The sequence below is a fragment of the Haliotis rufescens genome, unplaced genomic scaffold (genome assembly GCF_023055435.1).
Source record: "Haliotis rufescens isolate VD_foot unplaced genomic scaffold, xgHalRufe1.0.p SCAF_2, whole genome shotgun sequence".
NCBI classification, from domain to species: domain Eukaryota; kingdom Metazoa; phylum Mollusca; class Gastropoda; order Lepetellida; family Haliotidae; genus Haliotis; species Haliotis rufescens.
In genome coordinates, this window is record NW_025963890.1 from 50356867 (window position 1) to 50376197 (window position 19331).

Genomic DNA, 19331 nt, shown 5'->3' on the forward strand with positions numbered 1-19331 from the left:
CACTGAAGTGGTAAACGTCTGAGACCTGCATCACTTCGGGCTTTCCTCCAACATTAAGCTGACACGCCATGATATGACTGGAATAATGTTAAAAGCGGCGTTAAACCCAACTCACTCACTCTAATCTTGTCAGTGCATCTTGGTCACCTTGGAATGCCGGTGTGAACTGCAGTGCAGAAATGAATCTCAACTTGAACCGACGTTTTCTGTAGACATCTGTCTAGACGGTGGTACATCTCATGGCAACATGTGCATGTGATGCACACATCCTGGTAACGGCGTGGACGGACAACTGTTGATGATGTAGGTGTCGTGTCGAAGTGAACTTTAGTCTCTTTGTTACATTACGCCAATGTCAGCAATATCCTGAAATGGCGTTGTACCGAGTTAGCAAGGCTTCACTGATGGTGACCCTTGATAGCTTCATGTCATCTGTAAGCATTCTCGGGACCCATCTGGCACACACTTTGAACATGTGGAGTTTGCCATGAATTATATTATGTATGGATCCATATGATAGGCCTGTTGTTTCTTCTAGCTCATGTTGATGACGTAGGTGTCGTGTCGAAGTGAACTTTCGTTTTTTTACATTACTGCAATGTCAGCAATATCCCAGCTACGGCATTACGGCTGTACATATATGCTGGGGTGGTGGAAATGGCTCTTTCGGGTTAAGACCCCAAATTAGGATGAACGAGGTTCGACTCGATCAGCTGACCTTAAAACCCGTAATTACTCTCCTATAATGACGAAAGAATCTTTTTAAATCGTTCGAGCCGAACCCACTTTTGTCACATGTCCTGGAACATGGAGCATATTGCTTACCCGTGAAGATCCGGGTTAGAAGAGGTCTTCAGCAACCCATGCTTGTCGTAAGAGGCGACTAACGGGATGGTCAAGCTCGCTGACTTGGTTGATGCATGTCATCTTATCCCTATTGCGCGGTCGATGATCCTGATGACAATCACTAGATTGTCTGGCCTAGACTCGATTATTCACAGACCGCCGTCATAAAGCTTGAATATTGGTAGTGCGGCGTTAAACAACAAACAAACAGTTTAACATACATAAGCACAAATACATTTTAGTGAAGACAGGACCCGTTTCACAAAGCCATGGTAACGTTACGACTGTCGTAATCAACAATATCACCGCTTTGTGAACTCGGTCCAAGGTGCCCCCTACATACTTAATTTTGGACGTCCCTCGTACGTTTCTGCGCAGTGCGGAAATAGACTTTAATCGGTATTTAATTAGTTATATCACTTATTCATTTAATAATATCACTTGCTCCAAACTACAATTACTATAATTACTTATTCAGTTGGTATACCTTTACGCGGTATTGATTGGAGACCACATTGACGCCCATACCCTACGTTCATCTGTTTTAGGAACAAACATGTTGGGATCCTTAACTGAGAAAGTGGAGGAAGAAAATTGTTGAGCAACATGAGGCCGAGTTACACTTTACTGTTGATACAGCTAAATCATCGTTACGCGTTGTTCGGTTCTATTCGGGACACCTTTATATAGGATGTCAACTCTCCTTTAAGAGGAATAGTATGGCTGGCAAACGTGTTCTCTCATTAACATGTCTTCAAAAATGTCTACTTTGCTAAATGGGAAAATTCCAACAATCCAGAAGCATTCGATCACTTTAAAAATGTGCACTTGGCGTTTACTATCATTTGATTGTGGGGATATATCCAAACACTATAAACGGATGTAAAGGAAGAATGATTCTCATTCAATGCCAAAGAGCACATACCGTGCATGGTGTCCCTGTTTTCTGAACATTTCATCAGAGTCTTTGAACCACAAACAGAGATTGTTTTGGTGTTTAATTTGAAATATCATCATATATGATATATAACTGTAATTATAGCCGATATGAAGTTTTATATCTATAGACCCTAAGAGGAAAAACTGAAGCTCTTCACCTCTACCAGTGTAGGGAGCTGGAAACACTCAAGGGGAGATAATTCACGAGGTCAACGTCATCAAAAGTTAACAGACGGCATAAACAAAGAAGGTGAGTGTGTAAATAAAGTTATAAACATATTATTTATCTAAGATTCGTCTGGAATTAACAATTTCCTAAAACGTTGATCATGACATGGCTTCTATGTGACCCTTTTCAGTGAAAGAATTAGGCTTGATCCAATTATCATTGAGCTTTTTTTCCCGAAGGGAGTTTTTCATGTTCTTCAAAAGCATGTCCTTCGTATCTTCATATGATTATTTATCCATTGCCACAATTACTTAACTAGAACATTTAAAACTGAAACATAGTGTCTCGGGGTTTTTTCACATTCGAATATAAATGATGACTACACATGACTTGTCGTAAAAGCCGACTAACGGGATCGGGTGGTCAGACTCGCTGACTTGGTTGACGCATGTCATCGATCCCAATTGCGGGGATCGATGCTCATGATATTAATCACCGGATTGTCTGGTCCAGACTCGATTATTTACAGACCGCCGTCATATAACTGGAATATTGCTGAGTGCGGCGCTAAACAACAAACCAAAAAAAAAAGGTAATGCAGATCTACACTGTAAGGTGACAATGTCACATATTTTCATGCTACTTGGGCATTGACAAACAAGGAATGCAAACTGCTTTGACTGCTTTGACATGTCACTGAGATGGTCATGAAATACTGACTGTCAATACATTACAATCTATAGGGGGCCTATTTCATCCTAGTGTCACTTTTGGCATTCTTCTTTTGGTACTATAGAGGTGTACAAGTACATCATGCCAAAGTACTTGAAGTAGACCTAATCTATTGTCTATCTGTAGAGGTAAAATTGTATGAAATAGGAATTAAATTATTTTAATTTGTAAAATTGTACTGTTTGTTTCATTATTTCTTTGTTGTTTAACGCCGCACTCAGCAATATTCCAGCTATATGACAGCAGTCTGTAAATAATCGAATCTGAACCAAACAATCCAGTGATTGACATCATGAGCATCGATCCCTGCAATTGGGATACAATGACATGCATCAACCACGTCAGCGAGCCGTCACCTCTTACAACATAGAATTGCACTGAACAGACTTGTATTTATATCGTGAAACAATCATAAATAATTCCTCCCAAGTGATATTAAGCAGTCATAAGAGGTGATCATGACCCCATTTCAGAAACAGATCATTGCTGACAGTAGTACTAAAACTGTTAGAGTTTGAGAGTATGGAAGTTACAAATCTAAACTCTAATTGCTTTGTGAAACTGGGCCCTGCTTGTCACTTGACAGTAAGTGAAATGACAATTTAACAGCATTTTCAACATTTTCTGAGAAACTTTATTAGTGAAATAAATAGTCTATTTTATTAAATTGAGAGGCAATGGTACAACTTAATAATCATAGCTACAAAAATATAAAGAATAGAGAAAATATTACCATAAAAAATTACTGAGACCTGAAATACAAATAAAACTGGGACATGTTGCAAGATATCTTACCCCCCTGAGAGCTTTATCATCTTGCTTCCTGAAAAAGACTGCATGAGTTGTAGGGTCAAGTCATGATGATAACATTAACCTACTGAGACACAATGTCTACCTTGTGAGGCCAGGCTTTCAAAAAAGAAGACCAATAATATCACATGAGTTTCTGCTTGCACTGGCTGTACCTGATATACAACTTACAGTAACAATGCAAAGGTATGCAACAATCCATTTTTCAGGGGTCAATATTATTTTGGGAAATTTATTGATGGAGGTGGTTTATGTGTACTTATCATACTTATGTATAGGGTTGACAAGGGTTCCACATTTGAAATAGCAATTTTTTAGAATTTTTTCTTAACATTTGATAAGACAGATTAGATATTGATTATAATCAATCATGAGAAGATTGCTCGTAGCATTACTCTGATAAGAAGAGCTATATATATTTAATAAGTCATGAGGAATACGCTTTCATTTTCTCCTTGGACAATATGACACCTACTCCTTCCTTATCTATTATAATTAGTCTTATTTACGCTATCATTAGGCACACAATTGATTGGTTTGTAACGTTACCCTGCTTTCACACGTGTCATGTACCTGAAGCAAGTTACATTTAGGGGAAATATCCATTGTAAAGTGAACTTTATCTTACAAATATATGAGTTAGAACGCATCTAACAAACTCCTTGACCTTTCTTTCTCATGAAGTTGTCACGTCTGTATTGGACAGCGAGATACACACTCCTTCCATACAGAATCTGATTTTGACCTCAGATCTTTGATAAACTTAATGTCACCTAAAAATGATAGGTGATATTATTTGTGATGTTGTGGAGCAGATTCAAAGTCTGATGTGAATAAAACAGAATACATGATGTGGGGTTTTTGGAGTTTTCTATTTTAGATGGTTTGGAGTAGTGTTAGTTTATGCATAATAGAAGTGTTGGTTAATTTGGCATCTCCCCCTCACACTTTTCTCCCACACCATTGACACATTCTCAGCTAAATGTTGAAAAAAACATGAGCAAGGCCTTTTAAATCTAATCTCAAAATCTATTCATCACAAAAATACAACTCTTAATCCAAGTCTTTGCTGATCTTTTTCTATAGTTCAGGGATGACATGAAGGGAAAAGACATGGAATAAGAGCTGTCCGATACCCCTTCTCAGTCTTCGTACAAATAGGATATTACTTTTCCTAGGTCTTTACCAAGCAAAGGTATGATTTAATTTTGTATAGTTCTGTAGGAGTGTGGATCATGTCTAGTTTGTCATATGTGTTTTACTGAACAAACACAGTTCAAGAAAGCTGCGTTTAAGTGTTATCGAATGTGGATCAAGTTTTACAACACACCTTAAATAACAAATTGATCTGTTTCTTGAGTTTACGACTATAACTGTGTTGTTTTGTTTCGTTTATGACATGTCCATTACCAACCACGCCAGCTTATTGATCTCTGACTTGGCGCTTTTTGAATGTTTTCGTGTTAATGTGCTGCAATTAGTGTAGATTAACAAGGAACAAATGAATTATTGTTAGCAACTAGCCCCATTAGTTTGTGTTTTACCGTGCACTAATTACCTGTGTCGTCCGTCTCACCTTCCAGTTACACCTGTACCAGGCTTTGATGTTCACACCTGTGTCACACTTTCAGTTACGTGAATCATTACAGTAGCAGTTACATCTATCGTTACGTCTTAAAGCTTACGTTGCCATGATGTGATCGATAATTAAGGGAAACAGTCGTAGATACGACCCGTAGACAATAGCTACTGCCACTTGATTATCTATAAGCTGATAAATCATTGATGGTTGTGTCTCTGATTGCATGTGTGCAATTTAATTGAAGCCAGATGTTGGTTGTAACATGGCTGCATGTTTTGGAGACCAGCAATGAGTTTGTCTACTTGAGGTTGAAGTACACAATCACTCTAGCAGCAGTTTGACTCCATTGTCAATGATTCTCACGAGTTTTATAATGCCTATTGATTGAAAACAAAAGGATGGAAGCATGTTGCTATGGTAATCAGTAGTTTGTTTCCATGGCAATAAAGGAAGTTCCCTTGGACTTGTGGTGTGATCATATATAGGAGAGCGCATTATCAAGTCTTGTGTCATTTCATCTCCAGTCTCTGTGTGTGTTAACTTTCTTTTATCTGGATTACACACCAACTTGGACAATGTTTAGAAGGTAAGGAATAAGGAAGTCAATTAACTTCTGTACAATTACTATTGTTAAACATTAAGCTGTATTTAGGTTTCAGGAAGTTTAAAATGTTTAGTATAATATAATTATATGTATTATCATTTCAGTGAATCCCTATTAGAACAATAAGAAAATTAATGGCTATCAAACTCTAGTGCGATGTTTTGAAGTGGTATGAAGATGTTTTCAAGTGGTTAATCTGATGTTGATACTTCAAGATACTGATCCTAATCCTTAGCTTTAAATGGAATGGTTTAATAACATGTGTCTTAGGAATGATTCCCTCATTGTTTACATGTTAAAGTAGTGGGCTGCATGAAAACATCCTGTTTGCTAATGATTGATGTATCACTACACAGCACAGAAATAACAATAGTAATGTGATCATTACAGCGGGAAAATATTGGCGACATTTTAGGCCAACCTATATTATGTATAAATATCTTGTATTTTGTCAACAGAAAGTCATTTGGATGTCTTTGTATGGACATATGGCTATGCTTTACCATGAACATAGATGATTGAAATATTGAACAACTCCTCACAAGCCTGAAGTGTTAACACTGAAATAATGTTTCAAATATCATATATCATTACAGAAATTTCAAATCAATTACAACCCTACAGTAAAACAGCCATCTTGATATGTAAACATATTCTATATAACACATTTCTCAGTTACATTTTGTGTCAGTGCTTCAAAAGCTGTTGATAGTGATGTGTATAATACATGTTTTAATTATTTGTGTCTGTTTTTGTAACTAAAGGACCATAACAGGGATCCTTGACTTTCATCCACTGGTAATGCATCCCACATTCTAGACGCAGGCCTTCAGATCAGTTCGTTTTCAAGGAAACTGACTTATTGTGGTCCAAAAGCCCCTGAAGATTTTTTTTAAATTTCATAATGACATTTTATCTAAAGGTAATAAGATCATGGAAATGTCCTATTGCCATTTGATCCAGCAAATTTACTGAGGTGTGTAACATGTGGGTACCGTATTCAACGTAATAAGCGCCCCGCTCTAATAAGCACCCACAGCGATATTTGCTAATATATTGTCTAGTGAACAATTCCAATTAGCCCCCCTTCTGATTTATCAATGTACACAAGACTTATTTATTCGTGTATAATACGCACTCGTGTGTTATATGCACCTTTAAGTATGGGCATTTATATTCTGGAAAAATGTATCTGTCGTATATAAACAGTTCAGACTGTCAGCATAAACCACGAAATTTATCTTTCAACTCTGTTTTTTCCACCAAAGTAATATTCTAATGAGAGCCGCCTATTTCTAATTTTGAGAGCGCCCTGGGCGCTTATTACATCGAATACGGTATGTGTTTATCAGCATGATCAGGGATTATCTAGGATTTTTCACTAAGTGCCCCTGGCAGGCAAATTGGGAGGAAATGGTTGTTTTGTTCAAAATTTGGATTTTCATAAATATCATAATTATTTAAAGTCATGGGTATTTTGTGATTCTGTTTACTGCAATAATATAAAACTAAGCATTAAAATGTGTTCCTATTTATGAGTTCATACATGTTACTTCTTCAAGGTCTGTACAGGCTTGAAAAGCCAACATTGAAAAGTCTTGAAAATCACCAAGATAGCTTGAAAAGCCTTGCATTTGTTCAAAGTGACATAATCTTGATAATGTAAGTATTAAAACACACAATAATTATTGTTATGTACCAAGGATGTACAAATGTGATTGATATTTTGTGATAAATTTGACACTGTGCCAAAGACCTTAAAGAATTCAAGATGGACTTAATTTATTTTATTTGTTGGTGGGAAAATCATTCTTGATTGAAAATTTGTGATGTTTATATTGCTTTTTAGGTGTTACAACTAAATATGCTGGGTTTAAAAAAAATAAAGACAGACTGAGGCTGATAACCCAACTAAAAAGCCTTGAAAATGGCCTTTGAAAGGCCTTGAAAAGGCCTTGAATCTTAGTGTTCCATATCTGTATGAACCTCGTTCAACAAAGCCATAAAGTTAGTGATTAGTTATATACATTAATACATTGATAGCATGAATTGGGTAGTGTTTAGTTCCTAATTGGGAATTTTAAGTGACATTTGCTGCAGACTAGGAGCCTAATATCTGCCTCTGAGCATGTCTTCATACTGCCCTGGTTATGGACAATAAGTAAGGACATGAATTGTTTGTATGGACATGACATCAGTTTTATTGTTGTGTATATTTATTTATGCCTTCCTAATAATTTCATGGTTTCTGTCTGTGTACAACATGAGCAGACGGTCACAGGTGCTGTTGTAGAATAACTGTGTCTAGTGAAGTACAGAATATTCTGTTTGTCTACTACCTGAAAGGTTATTTCAACAGGCATGTGGACGTGATTAATAATTAATGCGGGTTCGTGCTAGCCATCTCTTCTGATTAATTAGGCATCTGCAAGACATGGCAATGTATAGATGAAGCTATCAGACAGTGGACACAATCTATTTCTTCATTGATCAGGGATGGATTAGCTACTTAGAGCTTGCATTTCAAAATAAAAGACCTTGTTGTTTTGATGGTTTGCATGTTTTAGACGAGGAAGTAAAAAAAAAAGATTGATTGATTAGATTAACTGAAACAGATTGCCTACTCTGAATGTTTGCTTGGCACAAGTGTATCCTATGCAGAGAAAGATTAGGTCATCCCAATTCGATTTTTTGTTTTACAGATATAACTTGGCCATGATGTCCGGGAGAGGGTGGGTGAGATGTGGGTGGGTGGATGTAATTTAATAGGTGAGGTGAAATGGGGTCAAACGTCGCATCCAAGACTATTGCATTTATATAGTGACGTGCATGCACGTGTTTGTGTGGCTGCAGCGCTTGTACTAGTCCAGACTGATGTCGATTTATAGTGCTTATATAAGCCCACTTAGATGCCAAGCCGCAGTTTAACATGAATACCCCACTCAGATGCAGTATACTGACTCCGAGTCGACCAGTCCTTGTTTTAGCCCCTTAATGCTGTGTGCCAGACAGGGTAACAACAAGTACCATCTTTTAACGTCTTTTGGTATGATGCGGCCGGGAATCCGTTGAGGTATTTACTTAATTATGCATGGTTTGGAAAATATTGGTAAAGCCTCAAATGATTTCTTTGAGAGATGCCCATGAAGTAGGTGCATACAAAGACTAAACTTTGTCAGGACAACTAAAGATGCCACCACCTAGAATCACATGTACTTTCCTTTTGAGGAGCAAACAGGAGCTTCATCTTTCATGTTTATATAGCAGTGGATATTTTACTTCATATTGGGTCTTACCACCACCCATCTTCCCGAGGCAAGAGAGTTAACTGACTTTAAAAGTCCAGTTTTCACCCTTGCCGAACTAGGCTGGAATTACTCGGCTCGATCGTAGCGCCACCAGTGGCTGTTACGAGTTATGTCCCTTCTATGCCTCTCCTATTGACCAATCAGATTCTACCTCTCGTATCACTTGCTTTTGCTTCAAACAAAACGGTGGCGCCCAGTCAAGACGATCTGATTGATAATCAAGATCTATATTGTGATAAAACGAGTCTTACATCGTGTAAGTGCATCAAAAAACACGACAGCACCTTGATTAAAAGCATGAAAAGATTTAGAAAATATCTGTTGACAACGAGTTAGCGGTGCACATGCCTTGCAAATCCTGCTGTCGACCGAAATCTGCATGACACTTTACGAAACAGATTTCGATTTCGGTGCGCGATTTTGATTGGACCATGCATAGACTCATTAGTCCAGCCAAAATGTAACTCCATAATACCAGCCTAGTTCGGCAAGGGTGGAAACTGGACTTTTATAGTCAGTTAACTCACTTGCCTCGGGAAGATGACCACCACCTAGAATCACATGTACTTTCCTTTTGAGGAGCAAAAAGGAGCTTCATCTTTCATGTTTATATAGCAGTGGATATTTTACTTCATATTGGGTCTTACCACCACCTAGAATCACATGTACTTTCCTTTTGAGGAGCAAACAGGAGCTTCATCTTTCATGTTTATATAGCAGTGGATATTTTACTTCATATTGGGTCTTACCACCACCTAGAATCACATGTACTTTCCTTTTGAGGAGCAAACAGGAGCTTCATCTTTCATGTTTATAAAGCAGTGGATATTTTACTTCATATTGGGTCTGAATTCAAGGGATATGCACAGGCTCATATTTAAAAGATAGAATGCTAGTGAGTTTTGTTCTTGTAAGTGATTCTCTGTTTGAAGAAAGAGGATGAGCCTGTTTAGCTAAACTGTAAAATGTTCCATTTTTTCTATCCTCAGTTGAAAGAAACACAAGACAGCAATGGATTTTGTCCCCTCTATTACATGTAACCTATTATATGATTTTGTCAGTCATTACTGAGAATGTTCTTGTCCCCCTTTCTCTCTTCTCTCAGTCACAGGGAGGGTACAGCCCAGTATATTTAGAAGTTGACAATATATTTATTTATTTGTATATATTTATTTCAACCAACCTTTGTCACAAAGTACAATTGATTTGTATATCTGGTATTGTGTGTGCTTGCTAGATTTAACTAATGAATTACCCTTGATAGAAATCACAAGTATTATCACATTTCTGATATAAAACCTTACCCTTGGAGGACCCAGGTTTCAACATGTCCCTAGAGAGAAGACAAAGTGGATCAGGTGGTCAGGCTTGGTTGATTGCATGTCACCATACTCTGACACATCTGGCATTGCTCATAATATTTATTACTAGTTTGTCTGGTCCAGACCTGTGAAGATCCAGGGTAGAATAGAGTCTTCAGCAACCCATGCTTGCTGTAAAAGGCAACTGATGTCGTAAGAGGCGACTAACGGGATCGGGTGGTCAGGCTTGCTGACTTGGTTGAAGTATGTCATCGATCCCAATTGGGTGGATCGATGCTCATGATATCAATGACTGGATTGTCTGGTCCAGACTCAATTAGGGGGCACGGGTGGCCCAGTCGTCTAAGGCACTGCGATTCACTGTGCAGAGTTGCATCCCTTGGGCATGCCAGAAACCTATGATTGTGGGTTCGAATCCTGGTTCGCCCCGAATATGTTTCTAGGTTTGTCAGCACCATACCCGTGCCCGTAGGTTTCACTGAAGTGGTAAACGTCTGAGACCTGCATCACTTCAGGCTTTCCTCCCACATTAAGCTGACACGCCGCGATATAACTGTTAAATACTGTTAAAAGCGGCGTTAAAACCAACTCACTCACTCACCCAGACTCAATTATTGACAGACCGCCATCATATAGCTGAAATATTGCTGTGTGTGGCGTAAAACAACAAACCAAAACCAAACCAGACCACTGTGATAGCACTGGAATAATGCTGCCTGCTAATGCTATGTTTATCAACAAACTAGAAACCCCTGTTCTGTTGCAGCTACTACAACTGGGGTGAGAGGTGGTATGTATGTACACCAATCATGGACAATCTAACTGCTGTCACTGCTGGGGGATCCAGTCTGTTTGACCTCACTGGGAAGAGGCTTGCGAACGCAGGATCTAGCATCACCTCATTTGCCTGCGAACCAAACCAGGATGACATCAGACCTCCTCGAAGGGTGAGACATGTTCGTGTGGAATGTCTTTGTCTTTCTGTTCTAAACATGCCAACATTGGGAGATCCTGCAAGACTTAAGTTAAGTTTCTGAATATTGAATATTGAAAATATTTTAAGGTTTCTTTTGTTAAGTTATTCAAAATAAAATAGAAAGGAGCCCAGGGAGTATCTATCTTGTCAGGCTGAAATGGAAGAAATATAGACTTGTATTGTCGACTTGCTTGGGATTTTGAATATTTATATATTCAGTGTCTGTATGAGTTTATGTTTGTTTGTTGTTTAACGCCACACTCAGCAATATTCCAGCTATATGACGGTGGTCTGTAAATAATCGAGTCTGGACCAGACAATCCAGTGATTGACATCATGAGCATCAATCCACGCAATTGGGATATGATGACATGCATCAACCAAGTCAGCAAGTCTGATCACCCGATCCCGTTAGTCGCCTGTTACGACAAGCAAAGTCACCTGTATGAGAGACTGCTACAATCTGTTTGTAGTTATTCCTGGATACATTTAAAGGAACAGTAGTCATTCATGCTGAGAGAATCTACGCAATCGTTACATTAGTGGGGAGACCTCTGCTACATATAATAGTGGTATGGATTCCATGTATGTCAACAGTATGGCTAGTGGGGGCGTGTCAAGTGACCTTGATTTAGCGTAAATTATATAATTTTTAACATTGTAAGATATTTTGCTGCTCAATTGTAGGAGCGTGGGTTCCACCACACCTCAAACCATGCTGTCATAATGATAGACATTAATTGATCTTTGTAGCCAATTAGTGCTAATTAACCAAAACAGTATTTGTCTCACCTACAGTCACACATCTCACAACAACATGCAACTGCAGCAGATTATTGCATAATGTTTGCCAGCAGGCAGCCCAGGTATCATAAAACACTCCGCCATGTGTACAGTGTAAAGCAGCATGTTTGCAAGTGACCTGGATTCACAGAGTCTGTGACATGTTGCTTGATCTTTGTAGTACCATTTCAAGACTGCAACAGGATATTGTGATTTGGAGAAAATACATATAACAAGGGAACCAATCTGTGTTTTGAAATCACTTGTAATCCATGTGTCCAAGATGGGATCACCCTGATTATTTTCGTCAATAATTGTTGGTCACAGGTAGGGGTTCACATGTACTTCTTCCAAAATTACAGTTTATCTTCCGTGAAACACTCACATTCCATGATAACACAAAAACTATTGTCACTGTTAGAGTCAGGTATATCAGCAAGTTGTTATCAGCATGCCACAAAGAGGAAGGAAGAAAGCAGCGTTAGAAATTGGCACTAGTCCTATAGTCCTTGCCAAATAGCCCAATAGTAAAGGTATCCTAAGGACTAGTAGAAATTGGCCCATTTTAAGGGTTTATCATGTTATCATTATAAGGACTAGTGGACAAAAGCTGTTAGTTTCTAACCCTGAAGAAAGAATGATCGGTGCTTCCTCATTTGATACACAGATCAACTGATAAGACACAGAAAAGACTCACAACAAAATAAATTAAAGTACCGAAACGCGAACAATAAACACAATTGAAGAAATAGTTGTATGTTTCGTACATTGTTTTCTTACCAAATAGTGAACTCAGTTTAGTGATGTAAATGGCAGAGCTGGAGATAAGCTCGTGGTTATTTGGGTATTTTTACCCAGGGATTTGATTTTGATTGGGTATCCCTAATTTTTAGAGAGTATTCAAATACTTTTGTACCCACCTGTTTCTTGACATTTGGGAATTTGACTTCAAAACCTGTTTCGTACCTATCCCTGTAAATCATATGAATAGAATATACGTCTGCTGTTGTTGTTTGCAGAATCTAGCATTGTAAGAAAGGTGCTGATTTTTAATCTCCAATCAGCGACTGTTTAAGATACAAAATGTGCACTGACTAGGCCTGATGTGCTTTTCAATTGGCATCTATCAGTATGGTTGTTGCACAAGTTTTACCAAATGCAACTGTCCGTAAGTGAATTTCGTGATCGACTGATACACGATCAATTTATCTAACAGTTGTAATATGCACAATCACTTTATCTGATGGTTGTAATATACACATTAATTTTATTTTAATAGCGTATTTATAGTTTTTGTTGCAGATTTGATACGCTAGGAATTGATTTGTCTATGTATTTTAGTTTATTTTATGCATATTTTTTACACAAATATGCAGCTTATCTCGAGCTCTGAATGGCGTTTGTCACATTTCCATTGTTTATTGTGGATAGGAGAATGTCTAAGAGGAAGAATAAAAGGTTTGGTTTGATTAGTGCAAATGGAGGGAAGGGCTTGTTGTGCAATCAAGTGTGTGATAGTGTGAGGTAGCTTGTGCGATCAGGCGTATAATTTTCCTCCAACAAGACTATATATTGAGCATCTCTATATATAGGCTCCACCTCCGCTTTATTTTCGTTTCAGCCTTTGAAGTTGATAGACAGGACAAAAATGAAAAACCTCATTTACGTGCCTCTTTCGATGTTTTGAATACCATATTTGCATAAACAATGTTACAATCTATCCAAATCTGCAAAGTTGCATGCACCCATGAGACTTGCACCTTAAAGAATGACAATGTTCCATCAATCCAGTGTAATTACACTTGACTTTTGTTCTTGTGTTTCATGACAAGGGTTAATTCAATAATGTTATTCTTTTCTTTGTTAATAATATTTATGAAAACAGTGTTTCCAGAGTGTGGAGGTGTTTCAGGTGTGCTATGAGAACACGTACCAGCTGGAGCCTCCCGCAAAGTTCCGACCTGACCAGGTGAAGCCCATCATAGAGAAGGTGCTCAGCATTAACCTGTCAGGTAACAACATCTCTAACATCTCACCAAGCAGTCTAACCATCTCACCTACAGGTCCACCTATCCATAGCCTCACATCCAGGTCCAAACATCTCACTTCCAGGACCACCTATCCATAGCCTCGCATCCAGGTCCAAACACCTCACTTCCAGGACCACCTATCCATAGCCTCGCATCCAGGTCCAAACACCTCACTTCCAGGTCCACCTATCCATAGCCTCGCATCCAGGTCCAAACACTTCACCTGTAGGACCACCTATTCATAGCCTCACATCCAGGTCCACACACCTCACCTGCAGGACCACCTATCCATAGCCTCGCATCCAGGTCCAAACATCTCACTTCCAGGACCACCTATCCATAGCCTCGCATCCAGATCCAAACACCTCACTTCCAGGACCACCTATCCATAGCCTCGCATCCAGGTCCAAACACCTCACCTGTAGGACCACCTATTCATAGAATCGCATCCAGGTCCAAACATCTCACTTCCAGGACCACCTATCCATAGCATCGCATCCAGGTCCAAACACCTCACCTGTAGGACCACCTATTCATAGCCTCACATCCAGGTCCACACACCTCACCTGCAGGACCACCTATCCATAGCCTCGCATCCAGGTCCAAACATCTCACTTCCAGGACCACCTATCCATAGCCTTACATCCAGGTCCAAACATCTCACTTCCAGGACCACCTATCCATAGCCTCGCATCCAGGTCCAAACACCTCACTTCCAGGACCACCTATCCATAGCCTCGCATCCAGGTCCAAACACCTCAATTCCAGGACCACCTATCCAGGGCCTCACATCGAGGTCCAAACACCTCACTTTAAGGACCACCTATCCAGGGCCTCACATCCAGGTCCAAACACCTCACTTCCAGGACAACCTATCCATAGCCTCACATCCAGGTCCAAACACCTCAATTCCAGGACCACCTATCCAGGGCCTCACATCCAGGTCCAAACACCTCACTTTAAGGACCACCTATCCATAGCCTCGCATCCAGGTCCAAATAATTTCTTTCATTCACACTTCAGGTAAAAAGTATGATCCCATCGAGTGCTCACTGCTTTGCAAATGTCTCTCTGATGACATCAAGGCAAAGGTGAAGGAACTTAATTTCAAACGGTAAGAAGTGATTCAGTGAGATTGAGAGGGTATTTTGGGACATTTATCCGTCTATCGGTGAATTAATTATACATTTCAAGGGCTTGAACATGAGGTAAATACCACATGTGACATGGGAGAGGGGAGGGTAGTCAAGGAGCCTGCAGAGATAGGCGAGATCTCCACAGCACATTACTACACTTGCCAAGTAGTTCGATTTGTGTGTAGAGAGAGTGAGTGACTTGACTCTTAACACTCTTGAACTTAACAGTTTATTAGTTATATCTGTTGTATTATGTGAGGAAGACCCGACAAGAAGAAGGCTTTTACTCTGATGAAACCCATGAGCACTGACATATTACAGATCTGAGGGAGACTGTTAAACTTCCTGTGGCATTATATGAAACACATCAGTAGCCTAAATGATAAGATGTCAAATAAAACTCTAGTAGACTAACATTAATACATGTATATTGCATAACTAACCTGAATATTGACAGTTAAATTTGACGATATATGACTATTGTCTTTGAATTTAACTTTTTGCATGCGGAATATAAATCATCAAAATGGATGTGAAAGATATTAATAGCATTTAGTGCTGAGAACTAAATGCCTTTATCTCAGGCTTGGCACCGTTACTATTATTACACCTTGTGCGTCTACGTCCTGGCTTGCATGGTGCCATGGAACATAATCATCAGAATGGGATGTGAAAGATATTGATGAGAATATTAATTGTTTAATGTACCAACCCAAAAATTGAAAAGATTTCTGAAATGAAGAAATGTTTTAAAGATTACAGTATTAAATGAACCAAGTCAAAATATGGTTAATCCTTCATTTTCAAAGAAAAAAATTTTCACTTCTTTTTTATTTTGCAAAGCTGACAATTCTTTGGGACCACCAACTCAATGTAGGCCAGTGACTTTGAACAATAAGGCCAAGTAACAGCAGTAAGTTGGCTTTCTCCACTGAACAACAAAGTCATCAGATCACTATCTGATTTAATGAGGACCCAGGTCTCACTGTCTAGCTGTGTGTATATCTCTCTGCCTTGTACCACCGCAGGTACAAGATCATTGCTCAGGTGACAATCGGGGAGAAGAAGGACCAGGGGGTTCGAGTGGGCAGCCGCTTCCTGTGGGATTCGGACAGGGACAACTTTGCCTCAGCAGAGTTTGACAACCGCAGCCTCTACGCAGTTGGAATGGTGTATGGGGTCTACTTTGAGTGACCATACTGTGTGTTGACCACATACGTCATTACATGGGACTTGGACAAAATGGTTGAGTTTTGCATCACTGAGTCAAACATTTGTGATATATAAATATAAGTTATCATATTTGTGATGTCATTTGTTGGTCAGCTTTGAAAATGCCAGTGAGTTATTATGTGATATGCAAGATTATCAAGTCACTGGGTATGTAATGACATACCCAGTCCAAGGATGCTCTGACTTACCAGATGATCCTTTGTCTCATGACTTCAATGCAATGACAAGGCTGCTGAAACAACCACCTACCATCAATGCATCGTATTTAGTCTACCATTCTAATGAAGTCAAAGGGTCATGTGAATGAAAAGATTTCAATGCCTGAAGTCAAAATAGATAGTGCTTCATCTGATGTAACTACATTCACAAGTGAATATTGGTCAGTTTTTGATAAACTAGCATCTAGCATTTTGTTTACAAATTAAAAAAACAGAAATGCAGTAAACTATGGTTATGACGAACCCAAAGGGACCACTTATTTTAGTTTGTTATAACCGTAGTTTGTTATAAGCATATATGCAGCAAATGGCCAGGACCAAAAAATAATTCGCTATATCCATCAGTTTATTATAATCGTGTTCATTATAAAACATATTTTACTGTACTTCACTCACGTTTTAAACAAGACTGAATTAGGATCTAAACAAAGACTATGTAATGTTGTTGTGTGTTGATTTGAGTAGACATTAATTGGACTAAGGTCCAATGATTTGATACTGCCCAGCTTGTCCAAGGTCCATACACTGGTCCAATCATCACCAGGAGCCTTGAGGATTGTCCCACCTGGAGGTGTGAGTTCAGGTCAATGAGGTGTGATCAATACAGGCGTATGTCCATCGGTCAGCTGCCACTACTGACCAGTAAGGTGTTACAGTATTAAATACATCAATACTCTAATGTTAGCTCAGTTCGAGTGGGGGTCTAAAAGGAGAGTTATTCTCGCATGTTGGAGTGGATTGGATTGAATAGTGGAAAACACTGACATAAAGTAAATACGTGCTGAAGTGTATGCTTGCTGGTCGTCTTGGAAATGTGTTTGTTTTACGAAGTCATTATTATATTGTACGTGTTGAAAATTGTTTATGAGGGTCATGAAAAGTGCCCTAGTTGTGTTTGTGATTGTTTTATATTCAGTGACAACTTCTGCAATAAATGTTGTTTTTATTCTGCAAATCTTGAGTCTGTATGTTTGTAGTTAAAATATCACATAATTCTGTTTCTTTATACTGTCATTGTTAGTCTTTAGAGGAGATATGTGTTAAAGAAGATCATAATCTGAGAATTGCGCTCATGAAAGTTACTTTTTGTCAAGGCAAGTAGTTTCTTTGTATTTTTAGTTTAAAAGTTGAAATTTAACACCTTGTTGAGAAGTTATTGTGTGTCATACTCAAACTGATTTGATAGTTCTTTTGTAATATATTTTATTTCTCTCAATTAAATAACAAATGATATACATCTTAAGAACATACTGTGTTCATTAGACTTTTATAATAATTATATGAAAAAATTACATAGTAATTGAATTTGAATAATGAAAATTTATGCCCCTAAGCCAGAAGTTTCCATCCAGCCTGTCACCCCTGAAACAAGGCTACACAGTATCTCCCACACCTTCAAAGCTATGTGACTGTTGTCAAAGACTCATTTCCCCACATCTCTGGTACCTCCTGACAAGTGGTCCCCAAACTACATAGCATCTCTACCAGTGACACAGAGAACTTGACAGTATTAGCTTAAGACTGAGTGAGTGAGTGATTTGGGTTTTAACACAGCTTTTAACAGTATTCCACTTATATCATGCTGTGTCAGCTTAAACTGGGAGAAAAGCCAAAAGGGATATGCAGGTCTCAGACGTTTACCACTTTGGCGGAAGCCAAGCGCATGGGTATGGTTCTGACAAACCTAGAAACATATTCTGGGCGAACCCGGATCCAAACCCACGGTCAAAAGTTCCTGGTGTGCCCCAGGGAGACAAACAACTCTGCACAGCAAACGGAAACGTAGATGTCTGGGTCACCCATGCCCCCAGCTTGAGGTTCTGACAAACCTAGAAACATATTCAAGGCGAACCAGGATTCAAACCCACGGTCAAAAGTTACTGGTGTGCCCAAGGGACACAACTCTGCACAGCAAACGGAAACGTAGACGACTGGGCCACCCACGCCCCCAGCTTGAGACTCAGACCCCTTGTATGCAGCCATTCTCTCCAGCTGGGCTGTTATTGATCTTGACACTCTTCCACTTGTCTGTTTTCCAGAATAAATACAAAAATATATCAGACTTAAGTCGAAATTACTTTACCAAGTCTATATTGCCTGAAAAATAAGCATTGTTTTTTTTTAGATATCTATTTTCAAATAAGATAACTTATTTCTGGGACTAAATGTTAGTCTGCCCTTCCACCTGTGTCTGTAATTTTGAAGCAGAGCGACCAACTACCCTATGCTTCACGAACACACTCTACTTTCACTTGCAGATTTGTTTGTCAGCATAACATGTTTAAACAAACACTTTCTTCTTTCTTCATTCTCGGTTGTTGGATGTCGAGGATGTGAACTGTATAAGGTTATTGTGACTTGTGGTTAATTACCTCAGTGTTCCCACTGGCTTTTGAAACTGCCAGTCCTTGTGGACTGGCAACTCTAAAAATTTCAGTACCCCCTAAATTTTGCCAGTCCGAAATAAAAAAAAATAAAAAATTATTTGGTTTTAATTCTTTCAACATCATGTTCAGTGCAAAGATGTCATGTCTGAAGTAACTTAGTGAGATCTATACATCATTCACCAATAATTCAGTCTCTCTTTTTTTTTAATATTTCGAGACAAGTCGCTACAAATGGATATTTAACCTAGAAATAGAC

At 38.8% G+C, this 19331-nt stretch overlaps 1 protein-coding gene across 4 annotated transcripts; it reads left to right on the forward strand.

Annotated features, from left to right (window-relative positions):
- Positions 1–1943: 1943 nt before the first annotated feature.
- On the forward strand, positions 1944–17637 carry LOC124118391 (dynein light chain Tctex-type 5-B-like). 4 transcript variants are annotated; one of them, XM_046480493.2, is made up of 5 exons: positions 1944–2035; positions 11079–11259; positions 13984–14083; positions 15125–15215; positions 16266–17637. In XM_046480493.2, exons 2-5 carry the CDS (start codon positions 11122–11124, stop codon positions 16429–16431), a joined length of 495 nt encoding a protein of 164 aa, XP_046336449.1. In that variant the 5' UTR covers positions 1944–2035; positions 11079–11121; the 3' UTR covers positions 16432–17637. The 4 variants fall into 4 exon arrangements, with proteins under 4 accessions (XP_046336449.1, XP_046336448.1, XP_048256057.1 ...); XM_046480492.2 differs by lacking the exon at positions 1944–2035 and adding an exon at positions 3508–3682; XM_048400100.1 differs by lacking the exon at positions 1944–2035 and adding an exon at positions 4582–4691.
- Positions 17638–19331: the final 1694 nt, after the last annotated feature.